This window comes from Vidua chalybeata, chromosome 3 (genome assembly GCF_026979565.1).
Source record: "Vidua chalybeata isolate OUT-0048 chromosome 3, bVidCha1 merged haplotype, whole genome shotgun sequence".
Lineage (NCBI taxonomy): Eukaryota > Metazoa > Chordata > Aves > Passeriformes > Viduidae > Vidua > Vidua chalybeata.
The window spans coordinates 31,095,192-31,118,694 of record NC_071532.1 but is presented as its reverse complement, the minus strand read 5'-3'; the positions used below and the strand labels follow the sequence as shown (position 1 = coordinate 31,118,694).

The window sequence follows — 23,503 nt, the reverse complement described above, 5'->3', positions numbered from 1 at the left end:
TGCCGGCGGGGCGGGGCGCGCCCTGAGGGGCTCGGGGAGCGGGACAAGAGCAGCCCTCAGAGCGGGACAAGAGGAAACCTCAGAGCGGGACAGGAGCAGCCCTCAGAGCGGGACAAGAGGAAACCTCAGAGCGGGACAGGAGCAGCCCTCAGAGCGGGACAAGAGTAAACCTCAGAGCGGGACAGGAGCAGCCCTCAGAGCGGGACAGGAGGAAACCTCAGAGCGGGACAGGAGCAGCCCTCAGAACGGGACAGGAGCAGCCCTCAGAGCGGGACAGGAGCAGCCCTCAGAGCGGGACAAGAGGAAACCTCAGAGCGGGACAGGAGGAAACCTCAGAGCGGGACAGGAGCAGCCCTCAGAGAGGGACAGGAGCAGCGATCCGCCGTCCTAAACCCGTGTTCCCGTGAGCTGCTGTCCTGGTCTGACCCCGTACTTACAGGCCCCTGCCTAAAGGTACTGAACTACAACTCCAAACGCCTGTAACAAAGTCTCTGTTTCCTTCCCTTTTTGTGGTAAGATATTTGAAGAAGTTTTTTGACAAACTCCTCTATAAGAACTTACCTGCATTAAATCTGTCACTGCATGTATTTGTCATAAAACACTGACTGTGGGCAGTTTGGTGAGAAAGATTACCACGTGTAGAAGTTGTAATACTGCTTGCTTGGAATTTTAGTTGTCCATTCATAATAATCTACATCAGTAGATCAAAAACCCACTCAAATTAATCTAAATCAGCAGTAGTGATAAAAACAATGGAGGTTATTATCACAAAGTAAATTATGTCTTATCTCTTCAGGTAGTATTAGTGTCTCAAGGTTATGATTCATGACTTAAAATGTATTAGCTATAATGAGTACAAAAGGCTTATGCCTACAAGCTGCTGGAAGTCCCACATGCAGCAGGGCTATTGGAGGGGAAATTCAATCCCTACTTGGAAATGTCTGCAATTCTGTGAAGCAGTAGGCAAGGCACAGGAGCTATAAAACATAGACTTTTGTGAATAGTTTGGTTTGCATGAATTTTAATTAGAGCACATTAGGGTGGGATTTAGAAGTGAAAAATGCAGCAAGAAGGTGAGACATGGAAAAGGTTTTGCTCAGCCTTTCCCTCCTCAGTCACAGAATCTGAACTGTGCAGACTGTGAAGATTGGTGCAGCATAAGAGGCAAAGCAGATGTCTAGATTTCACCGAGGCTCTGTGACCTTGCCAGGTTTACTTTTTGGTCAGTGACCGTTTCACAATAAACCAGGAAGCTTTGGGGTTGCCAGTGCAGCAGCTGACTGCAGAATTGCTGGGGTCACAAGTGTTTCACTCAGTTGCACTCCAAACACCACATGTAACATTTCTGACAGTGTTCCCTTCTGGTTGGAGTTCAAATATTAGCACTGCTATCCATCATTGTGCTAAAGACCTCCTCATCCATGGGAAGGATCCTGCTGAAAGGAGGAGTGTGGCAGCAGGTGACAGGAGCACTGGAGGAGTGACAGCACATCAGGAGTTTGGTACACAGAGGCAGGTTTACAGCACTACAAACATACATAGGTTTGTAAATGGTCACGAATTTCAGTGGAGCAATTAAACAGAAGATCCCAGGTTTATAAACTAAACATTCCAGAGCAGTTAAACAAGGTTTAAACAACAACAACAACAACAAAAAATTAAATAGGAAAGCTTTGGGCAATTTAATTGCCCAAGTGTACTGGAGAGCAAAGTGTCTTTCCTATTTAATCACTGTGTTTAATTAGTCTGGTTTAAGCAGTCTGTGTAACAAATCCAGATTTATTAGGTCTTCAGCAAGCCAACAGTTTTTCTATCTGACATTTTCCATTCCAGAGACACTGAGATCCAGTACCTACTGTCTTCAGCTGGCACAAAGCTTGAAAAAAATCCTGGAATGTTCACTTACATGTGAACCAAAGCCAGGACTGCATCCTTAGAATGGGAAAGGTGAGATCCAGGCAGGAGAACTGCAGGAGTGGAGAGCACATGGACAAGTGACCTGGCCCAGGTACAGTGCAAAGTACCACAGAAATGCAATTTGAGTCAAACAGAATAGTTCACAACTACCAGACATGTTACTGTAAAATAGTCCAAACTGAATTTACTAATTCATGAAGTAACAATCACTGAAATTTGCTAGTTACCCTCTTAAAAGCATCAGGCACGCCAAGGAATCAGAGAACCCTCTCCTGTGCTGAGACACATTCCACTATATCCTACATCATGCTATTTTCAAGAGGCTCTTGATGTTGAAAATTCCTTTGGCAATCCTAGTGCTCCCCACAATTCACTGTTAAAACATCTGAGTAAGAGCAACTAAGTTTCTGTTCAGTTCTGTCTTACCTTTTACATTAAATTACATGCAGGCATCCTTTGTAGCATTAATGAATTCGGTGACTTAACATGCAATGCTGAGTATTGCGTGTTGACCAATGTCAGTGTTGCAAATTACCAAGTTCCATTTATTTCCATCTGTTCTTCCATCTGTGAAATTTATCTGGTCAAGCAGGTACACTTTCTTCCTTCAGCACTTCCACCTGTTACATCCATTAGCCCAGGTCTGGAGGGTCCTTACCTATTGTAGCTACATAGAAGCTGTTCAGTTTGGGAAGCAAGATGTGGTCGCAAACAGCTTTTCCCTCAAAAAAGTACCACTATGGTATCTTTTGATCTCATTTTCACCATGCTCACTAGGTACACATATTTGTAAAAAAAAAAAATCCCCAACCTTACTATGAAACAAAAAGCAGTTTCTAAGCAAGTGCTATTTTTAGAAAAGCAGTAAAGCTGGCCTCAGTAGTTTTACGTTATTTCAAGAAACTAAATATAAGACACTTAAAATTGCTTTCCCTGTCAGCTCTGGCCTTTCTTTCAGTTTCAGCCCTTGACACAAGTATTAAAACTGAACAGTGGCTGCAAATAAATCAGTTTCTCATGTAATTTTGCAAAGTACATCTCAGTTTCACTGGTTTAAGGCTCTCTCTTGAACAGATGATACAATCACTAATCACTACCAACACTACTACGAGGCTGATACACCAACTCACATAAATGTACACAGACATTGAGTGAAGAGATTTAGTTTTACTTCAGGTGATTCATCAGCTTGTTCACATATCACAAAATTCATCCTTTTTATTTAACAAGGGACAATATGCTGTCAGAAATTAATGTTCCAGCTATTTTGTCCAAATAATTACTTGATTCTGGTTTTTACCATGTGTATATTTTTCTGGTATACATTCCAGCCAAGAGCCATCTGATGTTTCCCTCTCTGGGATGTGAAATAGAAAATACTGGTGTACCTTTATTGTGGAATTTCTCAGAGCTGCCTTGTAGCCATCCCCTCCACCCCTTAAGGATCACGGGCCTCATTCCATTTCACTGTCAGCACATGGAGGAGCAAGATGCACCTGCAATCCTGGAGCACATGACACTTCCTTGAGCTGAAGGTTCCAAGTTGGCACCATTCCCAGAGAACATTTCCCATAACAATTGGCTGTTGTTTTCCAGCTCAGTTTACAAACAGCCAGAGATTCCCCAAGACATCCAGAAATGCTACTCTAGAGTAACCTGAAACAATTTGTGCACTGGGATGGTGGGGAGGGGAAATTGTCTGCATATTCTAGAAATTAATAAAGAAACTGAAGTGAAAAATATTCAAGATTTATGAATAAACCTTTTCAGTAAATGAAATCCACAAGTTTATACTTGTTTGGAAGTATTAAACCACAAGTAGCTGGTAATTAGTCCATTACAGGAATTTTTTATCACAAATAGCCGTTTGATGAATTTGTATCACACAGTAATTCTAGCTATCATGCTGACTCTTTGTCTCAAAATTGTTTTTTAAAAGTTAAGCTATATGCCAGTATTTTTAAGCTGGTATCTATCAGATATCTATCTCCAAGACAGACTTACCTGTAAAAAACATTCTGAGCTGTATAAACCAGTACAGGCAAATGCTCCTTCCACAATTTAAGTCTGCTCTCAGACAGCCTTTTATAATTTTCTAGATGCTTTAGAAAAATGCCCTTTTTTTTTAAAAAACTCAAACTACTCGAGAAGTTTATTTGAAAGCTAAATGTCTGTCAAATATGTAATGTTACTTCTGGTACAAGCTACTGTGTTATAGGAGTAAAAATTGCAGCTGAAGTTTCAGGAAAAATGTCAGTTTGCCACAATTATATAATATCTGACCAGACAACTTCTGATTTGTTGGGTGTTTTAAATACAGCCACTAGGTTATGCAGACAGCCATACAAAATGAACTTGCACTTTAACCCACAGCAGTAATATCAAGATTATGAACAGCTACAAATGCAGCATTTGCATTTTCAGTGCCATACCAAGTTGAATTCAGAACTACCTAAAGACAAAGCAGCAGCTGGTTAAAAAAAGAAAACATAAGTCAAATTATAAAGCTACATAGTTTAGTACATTAAAACAAAACCAAGGACAATGGTATTTGTAAAAGGTTCCAAAAATATACAGATGGTAGGGGGGAAATAATCACTGTACACAACTCTGAGGTGGTTAAAGTGACCAGAGAGACTGAACAGTGCAAGACATGCTTTTCCAGTTACAAGCTCAAAACAGAAGTGCAAATGAAATTAAAGCTCTGTCTGAAGTGATTTACCTTTTATGATAAGGAAAGCTTAGAATATTGTCATCAGTGTTACAGAGAAATTTCCACCCCAACCCCAACACAGACACATAAAATAGTTTAAGTTTTACCATAATACAGCATTTCACTCAAATGATGTCCCCAGAGCTTGGTGACTCCAGGGACAGTTTGTAGGTGTTCGGTGTTGGCCCATGACCCAAGTGACGCACAGGCAGTCTCTCCAGCTTTGGCTAACAATAAATCCCTGCCTTCCAGGCAGGGCGAGTGGCAGCCACACAGCCCAGGCTTAAATGCTCCTGCTGCTCACCTCCCTCCACCTCACTGCAAGGAAGCCACTGTGCTGAAAGCAGAGACTGAGTTATGGCTGAGGAACAAAGGAATTGCTTGACAGGTCTCTGTGCTCTCTCACAGAGTTTGGAACAGTTTCAAGGCAAGTGCTTTTGGCAGGCTGACTAAGCTGTACATGCATCTATTCATGCAAATGTAGAATATGGCTCCCAAGACCTAGAACCAGGGTGTGTGCATATGAAGACTGGATAGAAGGCCCTTCCATGGAAGTTTACAAAAATATATAGCCAATACTGTAGCTTAAGAAGTCAGTTTTACTCATTACAGAGAACCCCAAAAAGTATTAAGTACTTTTCAGACATTCCAGACAAGGTCACTTGTAACAAAAAAGGTCAAGTAAAACAAGGTTTTAAAAGCGGATCTTTCCTTCAAGTGAACAGGACATCTGTTTTTACTCTTAACCATTTAGTCAGTTAAGACAATTTATTTAAGATTTCATGTGAACATATGCATAAACACAAATAAGTTTACTTTAAAACACATCTGCACGGAAAAAAAAGGTTAACCCTTCAAAACATAACAGAGCAGGTCTGGTTAGTATGTAGCTATTGCAAATCTTAAAGATTCTGTGCATTAGGCCCACCCATATAGAAAGCAGGGGAAAAGTCAATGAAAGAAAATCACTGTTCAAGTCTAAGTGGTGTTTTGAAGAGCCAGCAGCCTAAGTGACACCATGAAGCTGGTCACAGTATCCAAACAAGCAGGCCTGCTTGGGCTACTAGAGCAGTGTATCCTCCTGAAGGCGCCATTTCCTCCCCAGTTATTTTCTGTTCCGAAGGCGTTTAGATTTCCTAGGACAGTCTGTGGAATCCACCGCCTTCCTCCGTTTCCTGGGAGATTGTTCATTTGAGCCGGAACCTGAAGAATTCCCTACTGTGCTCTCCATCACCTCTCGCAGCTTGCGCTCCAGCTCGGCCAAGCGGGCGTTCTGTTCCCCAATGATTTGGGTTTGCTCAAGCAGTTTCTGGTCTTGATCCTGGAGCTGCTTCTGCTGCTCCTGCACTTTGACGCGCAGCTCCGAGATCTCCCGCTTTAGCGCTGTCAGGCCCGTGCCATTGGCTTTCACCTGCTGCTGCAGCTTGGTGACTTCCTGCCTGGAAGGGCTCTGCTTGGAGAACAGCTGCATTGTTGTCAGTGCTGCAGAAGGCCCTGGAACTTCAGAGAGAACTGTGATTAATACTCTGCAACTTACAGGTAGAAACAGCGTCCATATTTTGCTTGTCCCTATTCCCCACGCATGAATCTGAATACCCATTGCAAGTTATGTGAACAGGCAAACAGATTTACAGTCACTTAAGCATCTAACAAGAACACGTAGTAATCTCAGAGCACAACCAGTTTAATTTAAAATACTTACAGCTTTTCAGTAGTCTGGAAAAAAGTTCATAATTCCTTTCCTGTATATGAGGCCCCCTCCTTTTGCTGTATCAAAAACTGTGTAGAACTATTGTGTTGTTATCTAGACTTAGTGTCACAGATGTTAAGACAAAATCCCACAAAACACCTATAAATTACTTAATATGGAATAGTTAAGACTGAATAAATATCTTTCATTAGACCAGCAAAATTTTGCTGTCTTAGCTGCAAACAACTAAAGTTCTAAAAATTTGTAGTTTGGAACTTAACAAGGTATTTCGGTATAACTTACATTTTAGAAGAAAGGAATTTATTTTCCATGCTTCTTTAGAATCACTCCTCCTAAGCACTAAAACCATACTGGAATCTGAGCTTGGAACTGTTGATTCTAATAAAGTTCCTGCAAATCAAGGAGACTAACAGCTACTGTATAATTTCTTTCACTTTTTCTGCCATAAAAGATATCTATCACTTTTTCTGTCATTATACTCTTCTAGCAACGCTGTGCAATTAAGATGCAACTTAAGTGCTCTACAGACAGAAGAGTCTGGAACAGTCATCCTCCTTTTTGTCCATTAGGATGCCAGCACAGCTACCATTATGTGACACTAAGGGGCTGCTATTGGAGACATTATGCCCTTCCCTCAACATGAGAGGCATTTTATGCACCACAAAGCCTTGGCCCTGAAAAGTTGATTGATATCAGCTGTGGGTTTGGGCAATACTTCCTCAGCTGATAGGTTCCGTATATACTAACAAATATAATTTTTACAAAAATTTAACCCATATATAATTTTTAAAAAGGTATATAATTATAAAAATTAAAGTACAACTAGCAGGATATACTAAAGGTGGCATACACACTTATGGCTAAAAGAATGGACAGGACATACAAGAAACAAAACCATCTGCACTTAGGCCTATTGTTTTTGCTTAAGATGTATTTTTTTCCTCCAATTTTTATTAAGTTATCCTTCTAGAGAGTTAAATTTCACAGTTCCTAAAATGTGAACACATCCTATATAGGGAAAATTCTACAATTTTACCAATCTTTTGCCTTTTACCATTAGGATAACTTCAGCCAAGAGGCAACTACCTTAGAGTTTGGTTCACAAAAGTTCTGGAAAGTCTGACAGAGTATTTGAAGGACCAGTTTAATGGCTTATTTACAGACTGTTATTTTAATTGCTTTTTCACTATTACCTGTAACTATTTTGTTTGTTAGTGCATAAAATAGTACCCCCAGTAAAGTAAAAAAAGCCCATTCCAGCCCTCTATGTACTACTACAGCTTAGGCAAGTTCATTTGCAGCTTGTCCTAAAAATAAAAGGCATAGAGTTGTCATCTCATGTGCCAAATTTCAACCAAATGCAGTGATGAAGTCTCATTCATTGGTGGCACAAAAGCATTTGTTTAACGAATACACACTATGCATAATTCTAACATACATTCAAGTGACTGTTCTTTTAGTAGTACAAAGGCTCCTTAAATTTCAAAGCAAATTAATTTCAATTAGCATTCTTAAGAAACAAGTATCATCAATATTTATGTAATAAAGCTCCCATTTAAGGGAGGGAGCTTAGAAAACATACAGTGCTGTGATTTTTTTAAAGAACAACTAAATAAAACTTAACTATATGTTGGAATTAATACCTGGGGCAGTTCCTATTAGACGTCCCGATACATCTGACCCAGGCATCTTTCTTTTCAGTATTGGAACAATCTTCTCATCAAAATATTCCATAGCCATGGAGGAAATGTCCCTTAGTTCTTGAAGAACTTCATGAGCTCTCTGAGGAGCTCTTGTAGAGTTTACATATCTTAGCACTCGATAAATTTCATCTATTACCTAAAACATTTAAGAAGAATTAGGATTTTCTGATAAAGGCAAGATTATTTCAGTTTGTTCTAGGAATTCAGGCATATTCAGGGGGTTTTTACCACATAACAGTTGCACACCACTGTGTGTTTTAGTTCCAGATCAGCTTTTTGAAGTGTTGCTCATGATATTTCAGAGAAGCTATTCATTTAATCTATCACAACAGCTCTCTTCAAAGTCATGAAATAATGCTCATTGGGTGAAATTTGAAGTATAGCCATAGTTGGTTTGCAAGTTACATAATCTATACTCAGCAGAGCATGATCATTTCCTTCAGGAGAACCTGAAGCAAGAAGCCCTAAAGCAGAGCAGTCACTACCCCTGCCAATCATGAAACAGAATTGGAGTAGCAAGAATTAGCATTATGTCAGCCTGAAGAGCTGTAAATATTTACTTGAGTACACTTCCATACACATAAAATACTGCAAATTCAGATTAAGTCCAAAATATATTCATTTACAAAACATCAATCCACTACTGACAGAGAACAAAACTCTCTTGACAGGTTTGGGAAACAAAGCCCTTTAGTTAGAAGAGATACAGAGAGATGAAGGGTGCCTTTATTAATTTATGAATTAAAATCTGAGGCAGGTCAAGATAGGAGTGCTGGTCTCTTAGCCAAAGCCATACAGCTTTTACAGGTATTTTGCACAGGATTAAGAATGTTTGAAGAACACACATAATAAGGACCTTGTAATACAGTTGCACTTTCTGTTCTGCTAAAGGAAGCTTAGCTAAAAAGTCCCAAAAGCTAGACAAGACCTAAGTTTCTCATCAAGCAACAAACAACAAATGACTGCTCTAATTTCATCCACTTTATATCCTATTAGCAACAACATCCTCAATATAAAACCTTGCAGCATTGCTCTGCTATCACACAGAATGCTGAACCTCAAACCAGGATTTGCATATTCTAACACAAATTCACTTCTGGCAGTTCTATGGTGAAATTTCCTGAGGGAAGCAAAGCAGGTGGGATGGAAACCACAGACTGTAAGTGAACACTAAGCCTTGAATCTGATTGACCAAAATATTAATTAATGGGTGAACTGGTAACTGCTGAGAGACCAGCAGTGCTAGCAAACTCACACACTAAGTAAATAATTTAAAAAAAAAACCCAAGAACCACCACCAACTTTTTACCAGTTGTATCAAAATAAAATCACAGTACTTACAAGTTGGTGCCCAAAATGAAAAGCAAGCTCACCTGCCCAACTCCTTCACACCCCTGGTCTAGGATGAGTACTACCTTTCCCTCTACTCTTCAGAACAGTAAAGCAACATTTTTTTTAGGTATCCCATTTACCATGTAAGTATCAGGGACTTAAGTTCATTTGACTTTGTTATATTAATTTTTAAAAAATACATTATATATAAAAAATATAATGTAAAGTCAAATAAGAATATAATTTTCAATGAATTAAATATCAAGTCAACAAGAATGTACAGAAATAGTTACTTCTTCAAGATAAGAATACATTCCACACCAAAGTTTATCCTACCACTGTATGCATAAATGCCTGCATGTTTCCCCAAAATCCAAGAGATAACTTTTCCTTCATCTCACTGCAATTCAGTTCTCTGCCCACAAAAAAGTAACACCAACATATCCAAACCTTACATGGGAAGATCAACTGAATAGAGCATTAGGATAATGTTCACTGATCTCATTTAATCCCTGAGCTGTACCAGTCTTCCTCTGAGCATGATTTTGTCAATTCCCCTGTGCGCTGGTGATTTCACAGCTTATAAAACATCAGTATCTCCAATGTACATCTTGACTGCATAATTTATATTTAATGCTGGGCTGGTATTCTAAAACACCAGAACTGTTCAGTAATGGTCCCATTTAACACACTTTACATTTAAAACTAATTCCACCTACTGTACAAAAATATACCATCCACTGTAATACTGAACAGTGTTTTGACATACTAAATACCTTAATTCAATTAACCTGAAGTACTCAAACCCTTAAGAAGGTGCCTAAAATCATGACTGACTGAGTACTTAGTGTTGTGTGTAATCTAAATTACTGCATCTTCAGATGGCCTGATCACATGGTTTTTTTTTTTCTAAAAGGTTGTAGAAGATGAGTATATCACAAATCAAACATCAGAATCAAGAGAAAATCTAAGGGCAAATAGAAATATAATTTAAAATAATATTTAAATACAGCCTGGTTTAGTCATTTCAGACTGCCTGGTAAAACAGAGTATCGGCTTGTAGGTTTATTTGCAAGTATATATATATATATATATATATATATATATATACACAATATCAATTTTCCCCAGGTGTGCCAGGTTAAGTTACACAATCCTATTTTTTAAACACAGATACATATTCACATAATATAGTCTGCATTTTACCTTTCCAGGTATGAAGCAACAGAGATTGGAATCCACATACTTCATGAAAGTCATATTTAGGAGAGAGAGTCTCGTTTCCACAGCAGCGAGGATGTCTGCATGGCGAGCTAATGAATGGTTTCTCCTTTCTGACTCCCGTCTGGAAAACAGACCACAAGGTGACACTGATTTAACAAGGAGTCAAAAAATTGAACTGTAACATTTGTCAAGTTCATTTCACCCTCAAAACCCTGAAATCACTAACATTTGTCTTCACAGAAATAACAGATACTGACTGAGACCCAGCTAGTAACAGCATACTACACTTTCTTAGACAAAATTTGTTCTCTAAATAATTACTATACCTTATGTGCTCCATAAATTTTGTATGTAATTGAGGACTATTTAAGAACAAGGCTGCAATAGTAACTAGCAGCAGACACTGAGTCAGAGTGAATATATTTATCCCACTCACTCATATGGTCAGTACTTCAATGCAATTGAAATAATAAATGTCATATACTATTAGTGAAGTTTATGTAGTGAAGAACTTCTATGAAGTTTAGGTTGAGATAGAAACACTTTTTGGTAAAGGATCTCTATGCTAAGTAGCATTTAGTTTCTTCACTCTGACTAGGAAATCTGATAGGACAAAGAGCAGCTGCACTTATACATTGGAAAGAGAAAGAAAGACATTGCTTTAGTGAGAAACCACTTCCCAGTAATGCTCACATGTCAAATCCCTCTTCCTTGCTCCCATTTAATCCTTGCCAGTGAAAAGCTTTGCTCTTTTTTAAAGCAGAATATTTGATAAATCATCAGTGAAGGCAGTTGGTCTTGAAAAGGAATGGCATTTATTCATTCCCAGGAATCCTCGTTTGATTTGCCAGAAGAGTAACACAGAACCCAGACTTCTCTGTCTGAAATACCAGACAGACTTTTCACACCACAAGGTGCTTTTAGAAAAAAAAAAAAAAAATAAAGGCAAATGTGACTCAAATTTTCAAGATATATAAGAGAACTAGACAGAAAGGAATTCCTTTTCAACAATCTGCTTAAATGAATCTAACACAATTAAATTTAATCCCAGTTTTAACTGGTACATACCTTGGAAGTTGAGCTTTAACTTGCTTTTGACACAAGTTGTGGTATCTTTCCACTTTCAGAAATCCCTGATTTAACATTCTCTGGCAAACCAAGTCCATTCGCTTACAAACCTGTATTTAAGTAAAAAGAAATCTTAAGGCTCAATTAAGGCCACAAGTCACTTTTACTATTATCTTATCCCTACCTGTCAGGTAGCAAAAGATTCTCTTACTGTTTTTTGCTCCATTTCAACAAGCAAAAACTGCAGCTGAGATTAAGGCATCCCCATCTCCACCAAAGATGGAATGGCTATGTTTCACACAGTTCACAAATAAATCTGTTGATTTTGCCTAACAAGAGACAGTAGGCTGAATGCCACCTATTAGAAGCAAATACAATTGCCTCTGATTTTAATGGAAATTGCAAATGCCCGTGCCTGGCTTTTAGCATGGTCTCCAGAGTGATTCTGGTAGATTAAATATTTTGTAGTCTCAAAAATAGAAACCTTTAAAGACAAGAAATCAGTGCTTTTCCTTCAGTGTTTAAGGCTTATGTTTTTGAAGTCAACCACAATTACATTTAAAAACAAATGGAAAACATTGCACATGGAACAAGATTCTCCTTTTTGTATAATAAAGTCTCTTCTCTGTTTAAATGATTCTTTTATTTGCTGTTGGACACCAATAGTCTCAGGGTTTTTTTGCACCACAGATTTAGGAAGAAGGGACATGAAGAGCTGCAGAAGATATATTAAAGTACTAAAGTTAAACCTTCACAAAATTACCAGTTACAGAACAAAGCCAACTCATACAAAAGTTTAAAGCAACTGCTATTCAATTCTGAAGATGCAAGAGTTTAATGATTCAGCTGTTCTTTGAAATAGTTTTGGTTTTGTTGGGATTTTTTAGGTACTAAAGTCCACAGCTCCCACTGTGACCCCAATCACCAATATATATGCTTTTTTTTTTTTAATAAAGACTCCTTTCCTCCATACACTCATCATTTAGTAACTTTAAAGTCTAAGTAAGTTTATACCTTGAGGAAGATTCTCACCTCTCCCAAAAAAACTGCAATTACTTTGTGTAATGCCTTTTGTAAAAAAAGAAAGAAGTTCTGCCTTGTGTCCCCAAGTTGTGTGAGAACTGACCACTTTCAGACAGATCTGTATGGTCAGACCATTAAGCAGTGACTGTGGATCTGTCTGTGCTCCTTGGTGTGAGATCTTTCTGGTTAACAAAGAAGGATCAGACAGGCAAACGGCAGAGGGAGAGTCTCACCACACTCTGCCCCATATTCAGTGATCCAGTGAAATCATCTCCTGTGTATAAGGAAAAATGCTGGCCCTTCCTACAGGAAGGAGGAAATCAATCCTCCCTGAGCTCCTAGCTCCAGGGGTGCACGGATTTATATAGTTTTTGAGTCAAAGCTTTGCAGCTTTCTCGTAGCTCTAATGGCACCGAATCCCTGAAGCAGGAACTGGGACCTGCACAGGGCTGCGTCAGCTCTGCAGTCACCGGGCACTAAAGGAAAACATCTCCAGCCACGCTCAGCTCCGCGCTGGGAGGCGGCAGAGAGGCTTTAACCTCGCGCACAGCGACATCTGCCGGCAGAGGCCCCCCCAGGCAGCTGCAGCCCACTACACGAACCGCACTGGGGTTTTTAACCTTCCTCCTCTATTGCCCTACACAGCATGAAGGATTATTTGCTCCAATTTGTCGACATTACCCATATTTAGCCAATAATCAGTCTAGAACCCAAACACCGGGATCACCAAATCAAAACTGTTTGTTTCCAACTTATGTTACCAATCATCTCATAATTCTCAACTGGTTCACTATGTAAACCATAGAGCATCTGGATTTATAGGAACAATATACCTCTTCTAGACTGCACAGTCAGTCATATGCAAAGTAGCAACATTACACTTTTAGGTGTCCATAGCAGTCCAAGACAGTTTGATATTACCTAGTCAACAGATCTTAAGTTTAATTTCCTTATCCTTGTATTTGCAATTTGGTCAATATTTTATTATTCTAGCCACAAAGCTGAAAGAGGCTGTGTTTCCTCAAAGTTCAAGTCCAAGCAGACCCTGTATTCAAGTTTCAGGGTCAGAAAGGTATTCCAAATCCATGTAAAAAGCAAAAAGAGGTTGCTTCTTCATGTGCTGACTTTTATGTGGTAACAGCTTTCTATGATCCTATAAACTAGTTTTCCACTTCATTTGTAAACATACTGACACAATCTACTAACTTTCTTAAAAAGCATGTTTTATTTCTTCCAAGCTTCACTACCAGATAACCAACTCCAAAACAAATATAAAATATCCTAGAGTATTTAGATTCAATACATGTTATTTTTCTTAGACAGTACACTGACACCATGTTCCATAAAATGCCTTTTATAAAGTAAGTGGCAAAATGCTTATAACTTCATCAAGAAACTTTAAAATAGAAATGCCTGCAAATACAGACTGACTGAAATTGGGAATATTAAAGCCATGCTGTCCAAGGGCTATCAGTCCTTGCTTGTGCTGTGCAGGAAATAAGCACAAGTTTGCTGCAGAATCAATGTAATTCTGATGTGTCAGAATCCAAGATAACCTCCTCAGAGTGTTCATGGAAGGAGGTGTGGACTGTGTGATTTTAATCATGCTTGTTGTAGTAATAGCCTGAATGGAAGTGCCTTTCCAAGCTCAGACATATGACTGGAATCTAAGAATTTCATTATTATCCCACTGAGGTAAAAATTTCAAAGCTTCTAAAGTCACTAAAAATATCCCTGTAAAAGGAGCCTTCAAAAGCTGGAAGATAGTGAGCTTCCCTGTCAGCATGCACAGTAGGCTCACCCAGAGCATTACAGCTTCAGACATCGGCATCTTTGGTGTTTTCTGTGTTTCTCTCATGGGGATCATCAGAGGAAGCAGATGAAATAAGTACTCAAAAACGCTGAAAGCAAAATGCTGCTGCTTTTCCTCTCATTCACTTTGTCTGAACAAAAGTCTGAGGGCCCAAGATTTCCCTCATTTCAGACATGACTGCTCTCTGAATACCTATTGTTTAGTCTCTACTCCTTGGATCTACTTCACTGCTTAACCTGTAGGTGCTTCATTCATGCTTTCACACGCAGTAACCCCAGGAATAGCAGAAAGCATTACACTCAGGAAAGCAAGTGCTTTTTGCACAATGAGGGGCCCACAGTCTTGCCTTGCCTGATGGCAATCATCACAAGCAGGAAATGTTCTTTACCTCATCCTTTGATGACAGAAAAAGACTTCTGGATCTTATGCCTGAGATTATGCTCTACATAAACAATGCACATTCCTATCTCCATTTAAATCTGAAAACATTCTGGTGTTCTATGTCCTCCCACCCAGCCAACTCCTCAGTCTGTTGTTTTGTATACACTGTAGAACTAAACCCAGTTCAATTCAGAGACTTTATGTTTTATGGATCACTGAACTAAGGTCATCCAAAATAAAAAGCACATTAAGACATCCATTCCTTCCATGCAGGGATCCAGAAAACGCATCAAAATTATTGGTTTAGGGAATCCACTTTTTTTGTCTAAACATGTAGGATCAAACTTTGTTTAGGCTGATTGATGTCCTAGATTTTCCTGCCTTCCTCAAGATGCTTTATCCCATGGAATCCCACATTCTAAGGGGTAATGAGCCTGCTTTTGGGCGTGTTTCTAATACGCATGAGACCAGAGCAATTTAATATCTGTCACTCAATTAATGTGCTGCTGCAATGTATCTTTAGCACAATACTACTTATTATAAGATACACTCATTCATCTTTGATAAGCAGCTCAAGTCAGTCCTCACAGAAAACAAAAATTTAGTTTGTGCAAGGTCTTTCCAAAGGCTACTTGCCACCTTTAAAAATCCCAAAGTAATGAAATTTCACTATGAATTTATGCCTGGGCACTGCTATTTTTAAAGGCTACCTTAATTCCCTGACAACAGCACCTGGAGCTATGAAGAACATTCAGTGTCTGCCTCTCAGCTGCCAAAAGAACGCCTTCAGCTCTGAACAGCCACCTGAAAGACTCAGCTGATCAAGCTTATGGGCTCAAACCAGAAAGGCTTTGATTCTTTACATTACTGCTGGTTAACAAAAGGCTACTTTCTTCTCAGAAGAATGCTCATAATGCCTTCTGATGTGCTTAAAGGAACAGTTAGGAATTTGATGGAGATTAATTTTCTTGGCTGTCACTGACTCCAAAACTCAAAGTAGGGAAAGACCAACCAAATAGTTTCTTTCCTTTTACACCCAGTATTGTTCGACATATGTTCCAAGTTGGTATTTATCAAGTGTGGTTTTGCATATTTCTGAAAGTTCTGAAAGGGGCAGTCCTCTTCTAGAAAAAGGAACTTGGAGGTGCTATACAAGAGACCATAAAAGTGTCACATTTTACTTCCTAAGCGCCAGTTAGAGTTAAACAGCTGGTTTAGTCCCGACATCCTCACCTTTGCTACTCTCACCTTCACTGCCAACACAGCATTACGAACACTTAGAGCTGGAGAAAGAAAAAGCCTTCTGTGGACTTGTGAGAGCTCCCACAGGCACTACCATTCATAAGATGCAGTGGGAAAGCTGCAGCCACAGGCTGTGCCTGGCGTTGCAATTCCAAGCCTGAAACGTGGCATATCCAAACACCATGTGAGGTACTTCCCTTCCCCACTGTCAAACTGCAAGTACCACCTGTGATCTTGGGGATGTCCTGTGCAGGGCCAGGAGCTGGACTCGTGACTCAGGCTATTCTATGGTTCTCAAGTACCACATCTTTTTGAGAGATCCACTACTCTCACAGAAGAAGCTGAAGTCTTCAGGGGACTGACAGCACACTCTAGAAATATTTAGGAACTGGTATGCTTGGGGTTGTATAAATGAGAATAGATTTTCTGCTTGAAGAGCTTTCGGTTTAAGTTACAGTCAGGATGCAACACTTCAGACTGCTGATCCAGGACACAGGCAGTCCAATTTCCTGCAGAAATACGCTTGCAATATTATCCAGTTTAGACTAATCAAGTTCTTAAAATAGAAACGGTACAGTGCATGCACGTTTACTAAGAGTTACATAAGCTGTGCATTAATTCCCTCACTATTATTCCATTTACAACCTCGTAAGAGATTCAGTAAGACAGCAGCTTATCATAATATGACATGGTTTACATCAGGCTCCTTATGCAGGCAGTTAAATATTGATATACATTGATCTCCTCACTGACAGCTGCGGGGTTTTTTGGCATTATCAAGTTCAGAGGTGCAGATACTATATGTTATTAATTACAAATCCACTAAGACTGCAAGAAGCAGGCAGTCGGTTTTTGGTTTTTTTTTTTTACATCTTTTTTTGACCCACATTTCTAGACAGGGGAGGATTCTTGGAGCAGCAGGCTCATCACCTCCTACACTTGTAGGCTTAAGCCCTATAAGCAAAAATAAACACACATATGAGACACAATAGACTACCCACCCCAACCAGTCACTAGAAGAAATGAGCTGCCAGCAGCCCGGTGCTTTCTCACAGAGCGTGAAAGGAATGAAAGAAGTAAGAGACGGTATAAAGAGCTTTAGGAATGCGCGTATGGAAGCGCACACGGAAATCGAAGAAGGGATAAAGCCCCATCCCACCCCACCTCATCCAGCCCCTTCCCTGGCGAGAGCAGAAGCCCGGCGGGGGGCGCCGGGGCCGCCGCCACCCCCGCACCTGCCCCGGGCCAGGCGTGCTGAGCCCGGCGGGCTGAGCCTGGTCCCGGCCGCAGCGGGGCCCCCGCCCCGCCGCCTCCCCTCCGCGGCCCCTACCAAGCGCAGCTGGCTCGTCTCATCGTAGGACAGGAAGCTCAGGATGCTCTCGATAGCCACGATGGGCAGCCCCATGAGCGTGTTGCTCTGAGGTGGCGGCTCCATGGGCGCCAGCGGCTCGGCAGCCTCCGGCAGCGGGGCCGGGGAGAGCCGCGCCGAGCCCGGGGCGCCGCCTTCGCCCTCCGACACGAGCCGCTCCTCCGGCGCCGCCATCTTGCAGCCCGTCCTTCCTCCGCGGGGGGACGGTACCGCCTCTCTGTGACGCCTCTTCCGCAGCCGTCACGGGCGGCCCCGCCCCGGCATTCCCGCAGGGAGTGAGGGAAATGGAACCCCAGTGCTACTGCGGCTCCTGAGGGCTTGGGTCTCCCCCCGCTGCCCGGGGAGCCGTTCGCGGGCGGGTGCCAGAGGGATGGCGTCCGACTCATGTCGCTGGTGCCTTGAGACAGGACGAGGAGCAAGAGCCGTAGACTAAAAGACGAGAAGTTCGCCAACCCGAGGGAGAATATTTTAAGCTGAGGGTGGCAGAGCACTGGAACAGCTGCTCAGGAAGGTTGTGGAGTCTCCCTCTCAAGAGACATTCAGACCCACCTGAGGACGTTCCCGTGTCACCGGCTCCAGGTGACCCTGCCTGGGCAGGGAGTTGGACTGGTGATCTCCAAAGGTGCCTTCCAAACCTTATTGGATTGGAAAAAAAAATCGATTCTGTGATTCCCATGCAGGATTCCCACTTTCTCCTTGAGGAGTTTCCCTCATATCCAACCTGAACTTGCCCCAAGGCGGCTTTAGAGCATCCCCTCGTGTGCTACGGCTGGAGGCCGGAGAGAAGGGATGAGCGCCTCCCTCTCCATGCCCCTCTGAGGAAACTCTGTGGGAAAGACCTCCCAAAACTCCTTGGGTGCTCTGCGCAGGAGTCCGGCAGTGCTCCGCGCGCACAGCTCAGTGATTTACTGGGAGAATCTGCTTGGATTACAGCGAGGCAGCTACAGGGCGGAAAATACCCCTGTAGCTCCTAAGCGAGACAAAACTACATCCTCAGTACAAAGTAATCCAGCCTGCTGTATTTTACCTATGGATGGGTGAGCGCCCCTTTTGTGGGTGGTGTCTAAGCTGCCCCTACTCTGCTGGCAGGGGGAGCCACAGCAGCCAGGGGGGCTGCAGGTCCGCTGCCAGCCTTCGGGATCAGAGCCAGCTGGCAAAACCCTCTGCAGCCCGAAAACCACTGCCTGGAAGCAGCCATAACTGAGCAGGCAGAACACCCAGAATAAAACAAACCCTGCTCCTTTATTTGCCCTTTATCCTGTATGTTAAGGAGGGTTCTGGATCAGATTGCTGGGACAACAAAGGGATGGAACCAAGGGCTGTTTCTAGAACATTCCCTGGTGCTTCTGAGAACAGGCACACCTCGGTTTCACAAGCATTTTAGCCTGACAGAAGTTGGCACAGCCTTTGAAAAGTATGGTGCCAGTCTCCTCAGTGCCTTCAGCTGCTGCTGCTGTTGCTTTGTTTCTCATCATCAGTGTTGGGTGTCTGTGCTTGACTGGGGAAATGGTGCTGCTGAAGACTGACTTGCCAGAAGAAATCACCAAACAAATGCCAAGAGTGATAGTAGCAAAGTGTGTGGGAAAAAGACATCAAATGGTTGGTGAGAATGAGACCACTTCTTTCAGTACCTGCACCAAGGTAGTGCAGCTTAAAATATTACAGGACTAAAGAATTAGCTGCCTGCAGCACCTCTGTAAATTTCTTTTCAGCCATGCTTCCTCTCTTTGAAGTTTTATCTTAACCCATTTCTTTCACTCCCCTCAGAAACTCATCTGCAACCTCTTTCTTAAAAAATAAAAGGCATCTGGAAAAGAATTAACTTGGGAGCAGGGCAAAGGCAAGGGTAAGGCTTTATGTGTGTCATCCTAATGGCACTCCAAAAATGTGCACTGAAATTAATATTTCCTTTTTGGGAGCAGAACAATGTGTGCCTTCTATGGATCTGGAAGTGTTTTGCTCCCTCCCCTCAACTCATCAATGCTGCTATCTTGCAACAAGGGTTTTATTCTTGTGCATGGTTTTCAGACCTGATCTTTCACATGCACCATCAGCAGTTTAAAATTCGCTCAGGAGAATTTTTTATGAACTTGTGACTTGGCACGTGAAGTTTGGGCTGGCAGTGTGTTGATGCTTTAAAAGGAAATGGGGTTTTTCATCCTACCTAAGCATATAGGATTTCACATTGTTTCAAGAATGGTGTTTTTGTTTTTTTTTTTTTTTAACATATCATTTATACAATTTCAGGTTTTTAGATACAGCTCTATGTTTAATAAATATAAGCTACCATTTATCATATCACCAAACAGAATAAATACAATGAACAATATATATTTTATGCTAACTATATACATAGCTTAACAGTTAATAAGTCTATTTTAGTAAGTTGGGTAATTCTGCTGCCTTCCAGGTTCTGACTCATGTCTTTCCCCAGTGTATCTGGTGTCATTTTTCTGAGCATGCATCACTTTGCATTAATTTGGAAAAACACAGTTCTCACGCACTGTCACAAAACCCCCTTTACAGACTCTACAGTGGATGAACTTTTCAGTTATTTTGGGATACTGTGAAGCCAGAAAACTTGATAATATTTTCTTAAAGGGATAAAATAAACTTATGTAGAACCTATTTGCATATTACGTGTCATGTATCATCTTAAAATAGCCTTAAATATTAAAATCTTGAAATAGCCATCATTTTTATTTTACCATGTTAGAATTATGAGCATAGTTGGATTGATTTTTTTTAATATTTCAATGACTCACAAGAAGGTGTTAGGGGAAATTAATTTTTTCACTCCTTTCATGCAAAAATCCACATAATATTTTGATTTATGTTTGGGGGAATGAGATTTGAATATCTCCATACTCTGGACTACATATTGTGCTCCCCACTGATTGGAGTGTGGTTTGTTCAGGCTGTGAAATTTTACTGAAATTGTGTGGAATGTTTTGGTTGGGCTTAGTATGGAAGCAAGCAACACCAAGAACTGTGATGAAGAGGAAGGAGCCTGGCTCAAAGACAAGTCAAGTTGTATCTATGAGATCTGAGAAAGGAGAAGAAATTAAAGAAAGGGTAGAAAGAGAGTGAGAAGCAGAAGCTAACAAGCAGACATCTAGGAAGATGGGAGTGGGGGAAAAAATTTAGCAGCAGGGGTTGGAGATGAAGGAAAGTGTGTAAGTAGGTCAGAACTGTCATGTTGATTAGGAATATTGGAGCAAAGAGGAGTAACGTGCTCAGAAACTGATGATGGTAAGAGCAGAAGTTGGGTGGGAGGAGAACAGATTTGTTTTATTAAGTCAGTGTAATCAATAGAAAAATAGAAAAGGCTTTCCCACATTATATGTTTTCTTCTCGGGGGCAGCAGCAGTTTGCTCACTTCATGGATATTGGGAATTTTTTTAAAGAGATGCTAAATTTGAAAGAAGTCTGTCTATTCACACAGCTGTACTTTCATTCAGGCTGCTGGACACTAAGGCAGAGTGAAGTCTTTCTTACTTAAAGGTCTTTTTGTGAAAGGCATTAAAAATGGGAAAAAGAGTAATATTTAAATTTCCTTTGAGAGTGTTGTTAATAAACACAGACGACAGTGTAAATTTGAACACATTAATCTTTGCAGCTGAAACTTTTAATACTCTAATACGTAAATGAGTAAATATTGTGGTATGAAGTCAGCTTTAGATAGGAATGTAATCCCAGTTTAATTAAATCAATATAAATATTTAACTGGATCCTTTGCAGTTTAATCAGTTTTGGACCCAGTAGTGCTACATGTTGCATAAAAAAATGGTTGAGAAACTGACTCTAAAATCTACATCCACCCCTTAATTTACTTGTAATACTGTATATTAGGTATCTGATAGTAATCATATGTTGGTGTTGAGAGGCAGAAGACTATGATGCAGAAGACTATGATGCTTAATTTACTTGTAATACTGTATATTAGGTATCTGATAGTAATCATATGTTGATGTTGAGAGGCAGAAGACTATGATGCTCCGTGGGAGATGAGAGGTAGAAGTAAAAGGTAAACAAGTAGAAGACAGGAAGAGAGAAAATACAGCCTCTGTAGATTTTTTCTGAACTGAAAGTGTGAGGACCAGACTAATCTTGAGTGATTTATGTAGGCCAGGAATGTTGCACAGTCAAGCTTTCATCAAATATGTTTTTCTGTTTCAAATTTCAAGAAAAAGTGTTTTCATATCCACAGGAAAATTGGCATTTGTCGACACATACTATATTAATTCTATACTACTAATAATTAATTACAAATCAGGTAAACCAATTTATTTGGGGGATAAAAAAGACAAGGGTTCAGACAAATACCCTTTCTATTTTCTTGTAGTCAAAATACCTCCCCCAAGGAGGGCTGCAGAATCAGCTACTGATAGCGTTATGCCTTGGTCAGGTTACACATCCTCCCTCACACAGCTGTACTCAGAAGTAACCTTGGTGAACAAGCTTAGATAAAAAAATAAGAGGATTCCATTGGATAGCATTACTTTTGCTAATGCTCTGTATTATTCTCTTGTAGGATATTCACCATCCCTAGGGCACAGAATTAGTTATCACCATGAGGAAGGGCTCAGTTTTGATACAAGTTCCAAGGAATTCCTTTAATTGCAGTATACTAGCACATATTTACACTATGATATAGATAATTGAGGGAAGATGTCAGTAATGTCTCTGTGACTTATCAGTTCAGCTTGGTGAAATACCATAAACACAACAAACTGCACCATACTTTTGATGTCCCCAGGTCTGCCAGGGTTATCTTGCTTGAGTTTGATATTCTGAGGCACAGGACTACAGCTCTGTGTGAGAAGGTGCAAAGAAAATCGATAAATTAACCATGAGAAGAGGTTTACAAAGACATGGTCTGCTCAGTTCTGCAGTCACTTTACAAAAAAGAAATTGTTGAGGGCCTGATCTTGAAATAATTTTGTATTTCCTGAAATCCTTCTGGTTTCATTCTCTCTTGTCTCCAGAGGGACTGCTAGCATGAGCTAAGTTTGGCTTCTTGGCAGCTGAGCAATAGGGATGAGGCAACAGTAAAATGGCAGTGTTCATTTAACTCTCCACATCCTCCAAACCTCCAGCTGGGATGAAGGTCCAGTGTCACTGTGTGCCTAATCAGTGTCTTAAAGTTTCTGGTAAGGAATGGGATTTTGATCACAGAATTTCTGTTTCCAACAGCTGAATATATTTGTGTTTAATGAGCATGTGTTTCAGTTCCTTCTCTGTTTTTCCTCACTGGCCAGCTCCCTTATGGGGTGGGATGAGTGGCTGCAGGCAGATACAGCTTTCCCAAATCGCTGTTATTACCCTAAACAGATGTTTTGTTACAGAGGGTCTTCCGTCAGGATCTGTGCTCAGATAAATTGACAGGGATCCAGAGTGAGTGTAGTGAATCTAATTTAGTTATTGAGAAGAATGGCAGCTTTGTGTGATGCATACAAAACACTAATTTGTGTCAGCCTACATTTTGTTGAAGGATACTGGGGTCTAATGGAAGAGGAAGTTTCTTTCTCCTCTTTTGAAGACAGAGTGCAAACTTGCTTTAGCTGGCTGGTTGTTCAATTACCTGTGAGGGAAAAAAAAACCCACATAGAATATAAATTACATAGAAAAGAATTTTGAGTGAGGAAATTAGAATTTTCTTCCAGCGAGTAACTTGAGAAGTTGGAGGAGCTTTAGTTTACTGGAGTCAAATAATTCCTTGTTGATCTGGGATAAATTGAAGACTTCTCTTTAAAGTGAATGATGCTTATGATATTAATGACACTTTCTATTTTTAGAGAATCATCATTTGAAACTGTATGTAAATGATCAGCTTAAGGCCTGAATAGATTGCAGCAAAATTGATGCAAATTTCTGAAGTATTTTCTGAGTGCTGCTGGCTCTGTAGAATTATTAGTTTACTGAGTAATATGATTATGTACTTTGTGTAGTGGGTGCATGTGGGACTGTCACAATTTAGATAATGGGGTTGGTTTACAGAGAGGAT

At 40.5% G+C, this 23,503-nt stretch overlaps 1 protein-coding gene and 1 long non-coding RNA gene across 4 annotated transcripts; one reads left to right on the top strand and one right to left on the bottom strand.

Annotated features, from left to right (window-relative positions):
• Positions 1 to 21: 21 nt before the first annotated feature.
• On the top strand, positions 22 to 10,673 carry LOC128785658 (uncharacterized). Of its 2 annotated transcripts, none has more exons than XR_008429963.1 (3): positions 22 to 512; positions 1,834 to 2,008; positions 10,591 to 10,673. It is a non-coding gene; the product is annotated as an uncharacterized LOC128785658 (long non-coding RNA). The 2 variants fall into 2 exon arrangements; XR_008429964.1 differs by lacking the exon at positions 10,591 to 10,673 and adding an exon at positions 3,249 to 3,333.
• FBXO28 (F-box protein 28) lies at positions 4,052 to 19,809 on the bottom strand. 2 transcript variants are annotated; one of them, XM_053938412.1, is made up of 6 exons: positions 17,458 to 19,809; positions 11,669 to 11,778; positions 10,583 to 10,721; positions 7,985 to 8,180; positions 6,624 to 6,731; positions 4,052 to 6,130 (listed from the first exon to the last, which is right to left on the bottom strand). In XM_053938412.1, the coding sequence occupies exons 1-6, from the start codon at positions 17,668 to 17,670 to the stop codon at positions 5,736 to 5,738; spliced, it is 1,161 nt and encodes a 386-aa protein (XP_053794387.1). In that variant the 5' UTR covers positions 17,671 to 19,809; the 3' UTR covers positions 4,052 to 5,735. The 2 variants fall into 2 exon arrangements, with proteins under 2 accessions (XP_053794387.1, XP_053794388.1); XM_053938413.1 differs by lacking the exon at positions 6,624 to 6,731.
• Positions 19,810 to 23,503: the final 3,694 nt, after the last annotated feature.

Bases quoted from the DNA above. Each gene is read 5' to 3' on its own strand.
- FBXO28 (XM_053938412.1), bottom strand. From the start codon at position 17,670: ATGGCGGCGCCGGAGGAGCGGCTCGTGTCGGAGGGCGAAGGCGGCGCC. The intron at 10,722-11,668 runs GTATGTACCAGT...TCTGTTTTCCAG, and splicing joins GTTAAAGCTCAACTTCCAAG to ACGGGAGTCAGAAAGGAGAA. The intron at 8,181-10,582 runs GTAAAATGCAGA...TAAATGTTTTAG, and splicing joins GTTGCTTCATACCTGGAAAG to GTAATAGATGAAATTTATCG.